Genomic DNA, 12,406 nt, shown 5'->3' on the forward strand with positions numbered 1-12,406 from the left:
TGGTAAAACATGTAGTTGAAAAAACAAATATTAAAAAAAAACCCAAACCCCATCTTTCCAATTTTTCTGCTAAAACAGATTTTTAAAATACATTAGCAATTCAAGTCAAGTCTTGGCCTCTGAATATGGAGGCCATGGGGGGATAGTAGGCAGAATGGTGCTTGGTCAAGGACTCAAGTCATTCCTAAAAGCCGGGTGACCTTGGGCAAGTCTCATTTGTAAAATGTGTGAGCTGAACGAGCTTCCCTCTAAACTCTCCCAAGGGAGGCTCTGTGGGAAGATGAACTGGGGTGGGGGGTGGGGAGGAAGAGGAAAGGGACAGGCTGGAAATAACATTAGCTGGTGAAAAGGAGAGCCTGGATGACAGTGTCTAAGGGAGAAATGCCGTGACCTTATTTTGCAGCCTGGATCCCAAAAAGACAGAGATCTGATGTAGCAGAGAAGTGGAAACTGGGGAGATGCCCATAAACTGGAGAGATGCCCATTAACTGAGGAATGACTGAACAAATTAAGGTATATGAATGCGATGGAATAGGAATGGGCTGTAAGAAATGATGATTTCAGAGACACCTGGGAAAACTTACATGAAACAATCCAGAGTGAAGTGAATATAACCAGAACAATTTCTATTGTAACTGGTACTGTAAAAATGAATGCAATTTTTAAAGTCTCAGTACTTGATCAACCGATGATCAATCACAATTCCAACAGACTCATGGAGGAAACAGGCCTGAGAGCTGACGAACTCACAGAGAGTGATTTTAGTATGTGGTCTTCCATTCTTTTTGGGGGGTGAAGAGAGAGGGCAGCAGCAAAATATATCTAATGTCATAAATGTAATGGATTTTGTTTTTTCTTGCCTTCAATGGGTGTTGGAGAGAATTTGAAACTGAAACTCAATTTTTTTTTAAAAAAGATCTGCCTGATTTGAAGTCAAAAGTTCTAAGTTCACATCTTGATTTTGTCATTTAGCTATTGGGTGGGCTGGGGTAATCATTTTACCTCTCTGTAAAATAAGGATATTTGCCTTCAATACTGACCATGCCAGGATAGCTGAGAGGATCAAATGAGCAAATCAGTACAATAATAGCCAAATTTGCTATCTAGATATCTGAGATACAAAAGGACAAAGACCCTTATAGAGAAACCCCTGGAGAACCCCAAGTCAAATTACAGCTCTTTCATAGGACTGTTAAGTAACATGGTACAATACAGCATAAATACTTAGGTTAGGTACTTCATAGGTTACTGGGAGAAAAGCTTTCTTTAGACTTCAAGAAACTGTTCTTATTGTTCACCCCAAAACAGGAGATAAGGAAGCATGTCCAGAGTTCAATCCCACAATCACTATTTCACCTAGAGTCACATTCACAGTTTGGGAATCCTGAAATACTTACCAAACTGGTTAGGCAAAAAAAAATTTTTTTTTTTCCATCAATTTCTAACAAGACAAGATGGGGCTGATTTAACATTTAACCCTTCCAATGGAGCTGCCTGGAGGGCTGAAAGCATGTGTCTCACTTGGGCTTCTTTATTTTAGTGCCATGTCTCAAAAACCAAAATGGATAAATCACTGAAAGCTGGGGTTGGCCAGGCCCAACAGCGGCCTGCATTGGTCCCCCCCACCCCCAACCCTTTACTTTGGACTAAGACACTGTGCTGGGCCTGAGACACAAAGACTCAGCCCACCATACACTCCACCTTATGCCCTTAGAACAACACATTGCATTTCCCAAATGTACTCAAGATAGGGAGGGATTCAACACACTCCTGAAAGAGTAAGTTTAAGCAGGATAGAATTATGTACTTAACCAAACAGAAAACTCAAGCTCAGCCCAGACCCCTGACCTAGCATTCAAGGCCTCCCCAGGAGCACCCATTCTCATCCTGCCCTCTCTCATCTGTGATCCCAGACTCCAGACTCCACCCACAGACATCCCCTTCCCTTTCAGGCCCACCTCAGGTGGGTATCATTTCTTCCAGGAAGATTTCCTTCCCATCCCACCACTCTCGGCTAACAGTACTTTGTGTATATTCCTTTGTATAAAAAAGATGTTTATTAAATGTGTGGTGGATGAATGGGACTCCCAATATCTGTATAACAAAGTCCAGTAATAATAAAAAATATTTTATTCCCAAACAGACACAAATAGAAAGCTTTTAATTAGAAAGCTTCCAATAGTTCATGATAGCTATAGAAATCATTATGTGTGACAAACTGTAGCTCTTCTTTTTATTTAATTCAACTTGTGGTAACATCTCACAAGCATGAATATTCAGTCTTTAGAGTCAAGGACCTTGGTCCTTCCCATCTATATAAAGCATCAACTTTTAGTAGGCAAAGTCTCATAAATGCAAATAATCCATAATTTCTGACCTATGCTCACATTTTCTTGACTGCATTGATTGTAGCCTGATTTCCACAATAATGATGAAATACTAGAAACTGGTTCAGATGACTCTATAATTTACTTTAAGACACCATAGGGCCTTGGATATATGTAGTAGGCACTCAAAATGTTTGCTGAATGAATGAATGTTTAAACACTCCTGATTAGGAAGCTCAAATGTCCCAGGCACTATGCTGGCCAAACCTTTGCTTTGAAGGAGATGGTGTTTGCCTGGTAAAAGTCAGACACAGTTTCACAAAAGAGTACTTGAAAAGTGAAAACATTCTTTGAATCTTTTCAAAGAGATCCCCTATAAAACCACAAAGCCTCCTCCAGCCATGACGGCACTAGTACCCTTTTGCTCCCAACTCCCTCTTCCATTACCAGCCCCAAGAGGGGGGATAGACAGGAAAAGGGAGCAGAGGGGCCTATGATACTGGAAAAGCCTGTTCCCCACAGAATCTCCTCCTCCCTCTTCCTTGCTAGGGAGGCACTGCTTTCTGGCTCCTGAGGTCAATCAGCCTGTGACCTGGCTGGCCACCTGTTTCTCAACTGGGAAATGTAATCCCTTGATCCCTCTGCCCTGGGGAACCCCTCTCATGAAGTTCTTTCATCAGGTTCGGGGAAATGGCTTTGACTTGTCGAGGTGGCAACAGCATCAGGATCCAATTTTCTTCTTTTCTTCAGCTGGTGCAGGTGGGATTTGGACTTTGTATGTGCTGGGGGCAAAGACAGAAAGAAAAACAAAAGGCCCTCAGTATGATTTTATTTTTTTAGATTTTTCAAGGCAATGGGGTTAAGTGGTTTGCCCAAGGCCACACAGCTAGGTGTGTCTGAGACTTGAACCCAGGTACTCCTGACTCCAAGGCCGGTGCTTTATCCACTAGGCCACCTAGCTGCCCCTCAGTATGATTTTTTAAGGGGGCCACAACATCCCCATCCTTTTCCCCCTCTGGCAGCAACAAGGCTAACTTGAGGCTGGGGTAGGGGGTGGTGGTGTGGATCCGTTCCCTCTTCCAAGAAGAACAAAAAAACAAGCCTGATGTCTTTCTCTATTATTCTGTTTTCACATGCCTCCATCAAGCCCCTTCTTGGACAGCTAGAGTTCTACTCTTCTTCTATAGACATTACAACCCTCCAGAAGACAAGACTGAAAATTGTGGCAACCCCACTAGCTACTAAAAATAGTTCTTTTCAACAATGACAAGGGGGTCATCTGCTAGTGCTGGGAGAACTGCAGATATCACTTTTGCCCATTCATCCCAGAACTCTTTGGCCATGTTAGGGAGAGCTGTGCTGCCCCTCTAGGTCTCTTAGCCTGTAGTTCAGGCTAGCAAGAGCCAAAATCATAGTCCCTCTCTCTGTTTCCAGCAAGCTGACCATCTAGGGCTGGAGTTCTCCAAATAAATAGAGATGCCTTGAATAGATGGCAAGTATGAATCTCCTTCCAGGAGAAAATAAGACAGTAGGGATCTGAGATCCCACTGAGAGCCTCAAGTGCAGAAGGCTCAATCACCTGGTCTTATCTCAGACCTCTAACCTGGGACAATCCCCAACCTAGAATTAGATTAAGAAGTCACATTTTTAAGAGATTGTGTACTATCAAAGAAAGATCATCAATTTTCCTAGGTAGGAAACTGATTATTAGTAATGGTTTGAAAAGAAATCCACAATGCAAAAAAGATTAGGAAGTTCAGTTAACATAGTTCTCAATTCAGGCCCTATGGCAAAGCAGAAGGTTCTGGCTTCTCTTCCTATTGGCAACAAGAGAAGAAAGAAGGGGATCGACAGATGGTGCTATAGAATGTCTTACACAACCCACCCTCACAAAGGCTCACAAGTGTGCTCCTGTAAGAGGAATGGAGACAATCCCAGTACTTTCTGCAGGTGGTACAATTGAGTTTTTCTACATTAACCACATTCTCCTTTCTTCCTTCACCCCCCCAATCTGGCATGTGCGAAACCTGAATATGGCTTGTAATTGGTGATATTTTTAAGTATAACTGTACAGATCTGGAGATCTCACTTTTAGAAGATGGTCTGCATCCAGGAGCTACTTCTATTAGCACTAATACGGTATTCTCTCTCCCTATCAACACCACAGACCAATTACAACTGGAACTGCTACTGGCAACAGAATACCCTGCTAGACAGTAGAGGGTCTGACCCCATATGGCAATTCCTGTATCCTGACAATGGAGTCTGATTTATTAATTTACTGCCTGTTCTTGTGAACAGGAGACTTAGTCAAGCCAATATGGAAAAAAAAAATCTAAATTCACTATTTTTTCATTTTAAAAGAGGCTATAAAGGAAGGATTTCCTGTCAAAAAACCTTCCAATCAACCCTACCTATCCAACATATACCAGAAATGCAAAGAACCAGGAAGACTTGAGTTCAAGCCTCAGCTCTGTCTGCTCCTTCCAAACTGGGTGAACCTGGCAACTGACAGAATGAGTTTTCCTGGAAGGTTCAGTTAATTATTCCTGTTCTCTTATTTTACAGAGAGAAAACTGAGACCCACAGAAGTCAAATGGCTTTCTCAAGATCCAAGAAAGCAAAATGACCCCTAGTATCTTTTTTTTTATTATTAGGTTTTTTGCAAGGCAGTGGGGTTTAAATGGCTTGCCCAGGGCCACATAGCTAGGTAATTATTAAGTGTCTGAGGCCGGATTTGAACTCAAGGACTCCTGACTCCAGGGCCAGTGCTCTATCCACTGCGCCACCTAGCCAGCCCAGACCCCTAGTATCTTTGAAATGAATTTAAGTCTTCTGAACTAGAAGATGATAACTTGGGGAAGTAGCTAGTCACTCAGTATCTGTGCTAGAAGATAACTTTTCAATATGGAATTACTACAGATTTATATAGAGAACAGAATTAACTGTCCAATGAGTCTTGTAGTCTTATCCAGGAACTCTTCATGAAATTATGTTCAGTAAATTATTAGAAGCTGATTTCTGCTCTCCCTATAATATCTACTAAGCTTAAACCTAAAGTTACTCTGAATTTTCTGTAATTTTAGATGATTTAGCAGTTCTTCCAAAAAGTCTCCTTTTAACATTATCAGTTTTCATTAAAACCAAAGTACCATTTTCAGAAAGGGATTTCAATGAACAAAAACTACTATTCCACCAAGTCTTTTTTTTTCTTTGCAAGGCAAATGGGGTTAAAAGTGGCTTGCCCAAGGCCACACAGCTAGGTAATTATTAAGTGTCTGAGACCGGATTTAAACTATTCCATCAAGTCTTAAAAAAAAACAAAACACCTAAGCTTCCATCCCTTCCCCATCCCAAGTCCTTTATAAGGTTTACCTGCCCATTCTCGATCCCCAATGATGATTCTATCACACAGTTCACATCTGTGATGACTTCGCTTATTCTCGGTTACATCACATTGCAATCTTATGGGAGTGGCTACAGGTTGCTGGCCCTAGAGAAAGCAAATCAATAAAAAAAAGTATTTGACTGATAGATTACTATTTTATTTTCAATTCTCTGAGAAAACAGCTCTGGGATTTCTATAGTGCATCACAGCTTATTTAGAAACCTTCCTCATGGGGCAGCTAGGTGGTGCAGTGGATAAGACACCGGCCCTGGAGTCAGGAGTACCTGGGTACAAATCCGGTATCAAACATTTAATAATTACCTAGCTGTGGGGCCTTGGGCAAGCCACCTAACCACATTTGCCTTGCAAAAACCTAAAAACCTTCCTCATGACAAGCCTGTCAAAAAGTGGTAATAGGTCTATTAATTATCCCTATTTTATTGATAAAATAACAGAGGCTGAGAGATAAATAATTTACCTCCAATCACACAAGTTTGCCACCCAGGGGCAGCCTAGTAGAGTAAAAAGGACACCAGGTTTTGCATCAGCAGACTTGTGACTAATGCATTATTGTAGATTTCTGAACTAGAAGATGATAACTTGGGGAAGTACCTAGCTAGTCACCCAGTACCTTTGTTAATAGATAAATTTTCTTTTTTTTAGGTTTTTGCAAGGCAAATGGGGTTAAGTGGCTTGCCGAAGGCCACACAACTAGGTAATTATTAAGTGTCTGAGACCGGATTTGAACCCAGGTACTCTTGACTCCAGGGCAATAGATAACTTTTCAATATGGAATTACTTCAAGTTTGTAAAGAGAATAGAATTAACTGTCCAATAAGTCTTGCAGTAATTCCTCTTAAGCTGGAGCTACTATCAGACTGACTGTCTTGGACTTTAGCTGTCAATGTTAGTGCTATTAAGATAGTCAAAGTAAATGAAAAGCACTTGAGACTATGCTTTTGACCTAGATCTCTTTCTCTGTAAAACAGGGATAGTATTTGTACCTTGCAAACTTCTTGTGAACAAAGCATTTTTGTCACCTTTTGAAAACTAAGTTATTAATAACCTTTCAAAGTTCTACATAAATGTAAAGTGTCTTTGTTTATCATCCTGGGTCAAAGATATGATGGGCGCACTAATTCTGGCAATAAACTTTACAAACATGAAAAGTGGAAAGGGGGGCATGGAAAAGTCAACTTTAAACAAGTTTGTGCAGATAAAGACAAGAGGAAGCTCCAAAGTAATGTTTTGTTTCATTCTTAACTAAGAGACCAATACATGAGATCATAAATAGTCAATTTTCATTTCACAGAATGCAAATTTTTAAACAAACAGAACAAACAGTAATAAGAGAAACAATTAACTAAGGGAGAGAAACAGCACATGTATCTGGCAAAATACAGGAAACTAATACAAATATAGAAGGAAAAAGACTAATTATTCAACTGAAAAGTGGTCAAAGGATAGGGACCAACAATTTCTCTTTTCAAAGGAGAAATACAAAGCATCAAACAAAGAAATCTTCTAAGGAATGGAAGACAATGTTGAGTTTTCTCCTTGGAACAACCAGCTTGTAAAGATGACAAAAGGTAGAGATGACCCATTTAAGAGGAAATACAGAAAGACAATCTAGGATAATCAATCTCCACTGTTGGCGCCATGAATGAGTCCAAATGTTCTGAAAAACAATTTGGAACTCTACGTCACTGACTAGCTATACCCTTTGATGCAGCAATACTACCAGTGGGAACAACTCCCAATGAGATCAAAAATGGAGACAAAGATCCCATATATACCAAAATATTCACAGCAACATCTTTTTGTGGTAGCAAAGAGACTAAAGGCAAAGTGGGTTTCTTATTCCAAAAGGCTGAACGAACTGTTGTACAAGACATTAACAGAATATTAAGATATGAGAAATAATGAATATGAAGAATGCAAAGAAATCTGGAAATACCTTCATGAATTGATGAAGGTTGAAGTAAGCAAAAACAAAGGAACACCTTATACATGATCACAATAATATAAAGCAAAATAATCTTGAACTCTGATTAAGCAATGACTAATCTTGGTTTCAGATTATACAATGTGAAACACATCTTCCCTCTATGATGGACTTAAAATACAAAATGATACATGCATTTTCTGAACATAGCCAATGTTTAAGAATTTGTTTTGCTTGATTATACTTTTTCTTTAGGTTTTTGCAAGGCAAATGGGGTTAAGTGTCTTGCCCAAGGCCATACAGTTAGGTAATTATGAAGTGTCTGAGGCCAGATTAGAACTCAGGTACTCCTGACTCCAGGGCCTGTGCTCTATCCACTGCACCACCTAGCTGCCCCAACTATACATATTTTTAATGAGGATTTTATTTATCTTTTTTCATCATTCAATTTGGGATAGGGGACAAAATTGAAAGGGAAAAGAAATAAGTATTTGTTAATATTAAAAATTAAATTCCTCTTCCTTTCCCACCACAAAACAATTTTGTCAGAGCTTTTAAGCATGAAGATCTTCTTTGTCTCAATGAAAAAAATAAGCTTATTTTTGTTCTGTTTTAGGTTTTTGCAAGGCAAATGGGATTAAGTGGCTTGCCCAAGGCCACAAGGCTAGGTAATTATTAAGCATTTGAGACGCGGATTTGAACCCAGGTACTCCTGACTCCAGGGCTGGTGCTTTATCCACTGCGCCACCTAGCCGCCCTTCAATGAAAAAAATAAGCTTATTTTAAAGCTTAAATTAAAGATAATAAATTCTATGATCCTAACTTAGGGGGAAAAAAAGAAACATACCTCCATCCTCTAAATAAAGAAGTGATGGATTACAGATATATGGAATAAGACACAGCCAATGTACTGGTATACTGTTTAGCAATATACTTCATAGTTATGAAGAAAGGCTCAGAAAGACCTTGGAAAGTGAAAACTAAAAACAGTATGGAGAAAGAGCTAAAAACAAATAAACAAAGATTGTTGTGCCTTAGAGGCAGGTTAAAGGCAACAAACAGCTTTCCTGAGGAAAGGTGTTCAGAACTCTATCCAGACCATACTGCACCTGGAAGGTACCTGGATGAAGCTTCCCACAATCTGCAGAGCAGGTCCCAGAACTGACTCCTCCCATTTTAAGGCATCAGTTACCTCCAAACCATAAATCGGGGGCACATTGGGTCCCGGGCCTGACAAAAAAAGAAAAACTATTAGTTGACCAAGTCCAAGCTCAAACTAACCTTGCTTCAAATGTTCTGTGGCTTGATAACACTAAAATTCTTAAGACAAATATTCATTATTCAAAATTCAATTCACATCTGAAGATAAAACATGCTACCTTGTCTCTAAGTCAAAAGCATAGTCCCAAGTGCTTTTTGTTTGCTTTGACTATCTTAATAGCACCAACAATGACAGATAAAGTCCATGACAGTCTGTCTGATAGTAGCCCCAGTTTAAGAGGAATTACTGCAAAAGATCTCTGAAATGGGCACTGACATTCAAGAAATCTGTGCTAAATATACATAGACACAGGAGGAATTGCCAATCCACTACCATCAGGTTTTTGTTTTTTTTGCCAAAGACAGTGTACAGCAGAGCATAAAACACTAGTTTAAGATGGTGATCCAACACTTTCTACACTATTCTGGGCCCAGTCAATTGCTGATAGGATGCTTCAACATATCCCTAACCTGCTTATTAGTCATTCTCCTAAACCTATTCCCTTTTAAACACCAATTAGTCTGTGGCATCACAATAACCAGGCTCTCCCCTGGGTTTATCTTTGACTCTACCTCCTGTCAAGTACAATTCACGTAAGATATTGCCAAGGTGGAGTAAGTTACTGATAAGTTCTACTGATTCTATCTTGGCAATATCTTACATGAATTGTACCTACTATCTCACCTTAATAAAGAGGTGTTCCTCACCATCTACCTGGATGACTGCAAAAAACTTTTTCAGGTAGTAGAGAGCATACTCCCATTGTTACATTAAAGGAACAGCTACCCCAAAGCCAAACAACCCTAAAGGATCTTTCTGTCTCTAATGTTCTGGTTCTTCCAATTTATCCTTCTTACCCTTGTCAGGCACAGATCTAATCATGTCACTTCTGGTCAAAAAAACTTCCAGTCATTTCCTTCTGTTCCTGGTTCAAAGTTCACACTCCCTCTGACATTCAAGACTCTCCAGAATCATACCATGTATGTCCCTGCCTCTTAGCCCACTACTCTGCTGTAATTCTCAAAAGAGCGAGGGTCTTTGAATTTCTCCTTACAGCTGGTAGAGGTTTTGCACAGGCAGAAAGCATGCCTCCACATCTATGATGCTAACAACACCCACGCCCAATGATTAGTGAAAGTCTTCTGTTAATGGAGCCTGAGCCCCTACCATCAGCAAAGGCAGAGGCAGGAATACTGGCATGATTCAGTGCAGACCGGCAAAGAGCATCAAGCCTTGGACCAAAACATCAAAGGCCACAGCGTGCCAACGGTTGGCAGGTGCTGGCCTTTTTACCATGCCCACCACAAATGAGCTTTTTTCAGAGAGAAGCCTGAGCTGCACCTGCCCTCCACCTGCCCTCCTGAGGAAAGGTGAGCCTGGGAGGGGCGGGCAGTGCCCACAGTCCACCTGGCTTGGGATAAGCTCTGCACCTGTCTCAGGGCCACTCTACACTCTCTCTCTCCTTCGAACCCTTTGTTAGACTTCTGAGTCCGCCCTCAGCCCCTTCCACAAGTGCTCAGCTCCCAGCTGCTGTCGATGGCTCTGATCCAAGGCTGAGCTCGGTTGGGGAAGTCCCTCTGGCTCCCCGCCAAAGTGATGTCTCCCCAGCCCCAGAGACCCACGCCAATAGGCCGGTTCCTGATCTGGAAGGCGGCTGTGCCTTTCACTCCGGCACCGCATGTGTTTGTGTGCAAGAGAAGCAGACGTATGATAGGCTATGCCATCAACTCCATATGCTTCTGAGGGTGAGGGCAGGGCCAGCATTCTGCAGCTTCTCAAGATTATAAAGTTCCAACAATAAAAAGTGGTGTGTGTTAGAAGAGGCTTATTTCAGGAAGTCAGGGGGATTGAGAAAAGAGAAGCCACATCAGGACTTTGTGGTCTACCAAGTCTCCAACTTGGCCGATGACCTATTTTCTCCTGCCTAACTGGATGAACAATGAAACAGAGAAAAAGAGTAGGGAGTCCAGGGTGCCTCGAGGAGAGAAAGTCATCTCTAATATCAAGGGACAAATGCCAGTCTGTGTATGGATGATGTCATTGAACAAGGCAGGAGCAAAGAATGCTCAAAGGAAGAGAAGATCCACTGGCACTGTTACATGTGTAGTCCAAAGTACTAGCTCAAATAACACTAATGCTGAAAGATGGGTGATTCAAATACGAGGGATCTTGGCCCTGTGCTCACTACTAGGGATGAGGATGAAAAGTAGCATAGTTCTTGTAATCCAGAATCCAGATTTAATGGAGGGATTTGTGATGAGGTAGGACAATAACAAAAGGTGTGGTGTGAGGCAGGATATGGTAGGGCAAAGGAAAACCAGGCCAAATGCTCTAAGAAAATCAGAAAAGGGAAATTTCCTGAAGGCAATGGCTTCTGAGAGACTGTCACAGGCAAAGTTAGGAGGAAAACTGAATTCAGCTGTCCTTAGCTATAAAAGAAAACATGCCCAAAGTCAGATAGCATGTGAGAGGCTATTTATTCAGGAGTCACCAGGAACAGCCAGCCACAAGCTCTAAGGTGGTTTCTAACATGCTAAGCCTCCTTCGGCCCACAGTCACATAACTTATTCTTTCTGACACCATGCTGAGGTTGTTCAGGGAACCGAATAGTTGGCAGGGGAAGAATTACATTTGCTGCCTAAACACCAGACAGGCTCAGATGGCCTAGTGTTGTGTAAATGAGGAAGGGGAAATCTACCACAGATTCTTATGGTTAGATAGCTTTGAGCTGGGGTTTCTTAATCTTAAGGACTGTTTACTCTGAACTTTAGAAGGAAATTCCTCAGCAAAGATTAAATGTTATAAGGTAAGGTTTTTTTTAAGGTTTTTGCAAGGCAAATGGGGTTAAGTGGCTTGCCCAAGGCCACACAGCTAGGTAATTATTAAGTGTCTGAGGCCAGATTTGAACTCAGGTGCTCCTGACTCCAGGGCCAGTGCTCTATCCACTGCGCCACCTACTTGCTCCATAAGTGTTCTTAATGTGAGGATTTGGGAACTTGTTTTATAAAAAATATTTTGATAACTATATTTCAATATAACTGGTGTTCTCTATAATGATTTTTTAATTCTATGCTTTAAAAAATATTCTTAAGTTTCCTTTTACTGGCTAGCAAAGGGGTCCATGACACAAAATGGTTAAGAACTGCTGTTCTAGGGTAATGAACCTTTTTAAGCTTAAATTATGATGACGTAAAATTGAAATTCTTTAGTATTAACAAAATTAATAGGAAGGAAAGGGGGGAAAATCTTTTTTTTAAATCAAATATTTCTGATAAAGGTTTGTTTATTACGAGACCAAGATTTATCCCCATAGGATATGAACAAAGAGATCTCAAAAAATAAATCATAAACTACAAGCAACCAAAGATTGTGCCAAATCATGAATAATAAAACTGCAATTAAAAATCAACTCTGAGGTGTGGGTTCACACCTAACAAATTGGCAAAGATAACCTTTGGGAATGGTCAATGTTGCTGGGAGCTGAT

At 40.7% G+C, this 12,406-nt stretch overlaps 1 protein-coding gene across 1 annotated transcript in view; it reads right to left on the bottom strand.

The window, feature by feature from the left end:
- Window positions 1-1,438: 1,438 nt before the first annotated feature.
- TRIT1 (tRNA isopentenyltransferase 1) overlaps window positions 1,439-12,406 on the bottom strand; it is a 33,710-nt gene continuing 22,742 nt past the window's right edge. The window contains exons 6-8 of the mRNA XM_074217625.1: window positions 8,781-8,890; window positions 5,703-5,820; window positions 1,439-3,109 (exon numbers count right to left, since the gene is read on the bottom strand). Of these exons, the coding sequence (XP_074073726.1) occupies window positions 2,988-3,109; window positions 5,703-5,820; window positions 8,781-8,890 (350 nt within the window). The 3' untranslated portion in view covers window positions 1,439-2,987. The remainder of the gene's footprint in view (window positions 3,110-5,702; window positions 5,821-8,780; window positions 8,891-12,406) is intronic.

Source organism: Macrotis lagotis, chromosome 1 (genome assembly GCF_037893015.1).
Source record: "Macrotis lagotis isolate mMagLag1 chromosome 1, bilby.v1.9.chrom.fasta, whole genome shotgun sequence".
Lineage (NCBI taxonomy): Eukaryota > Metazoa > Chordata > Mammalia > Peramelemorphia > Peramelidae > Macrotis > Macrotis lagotis.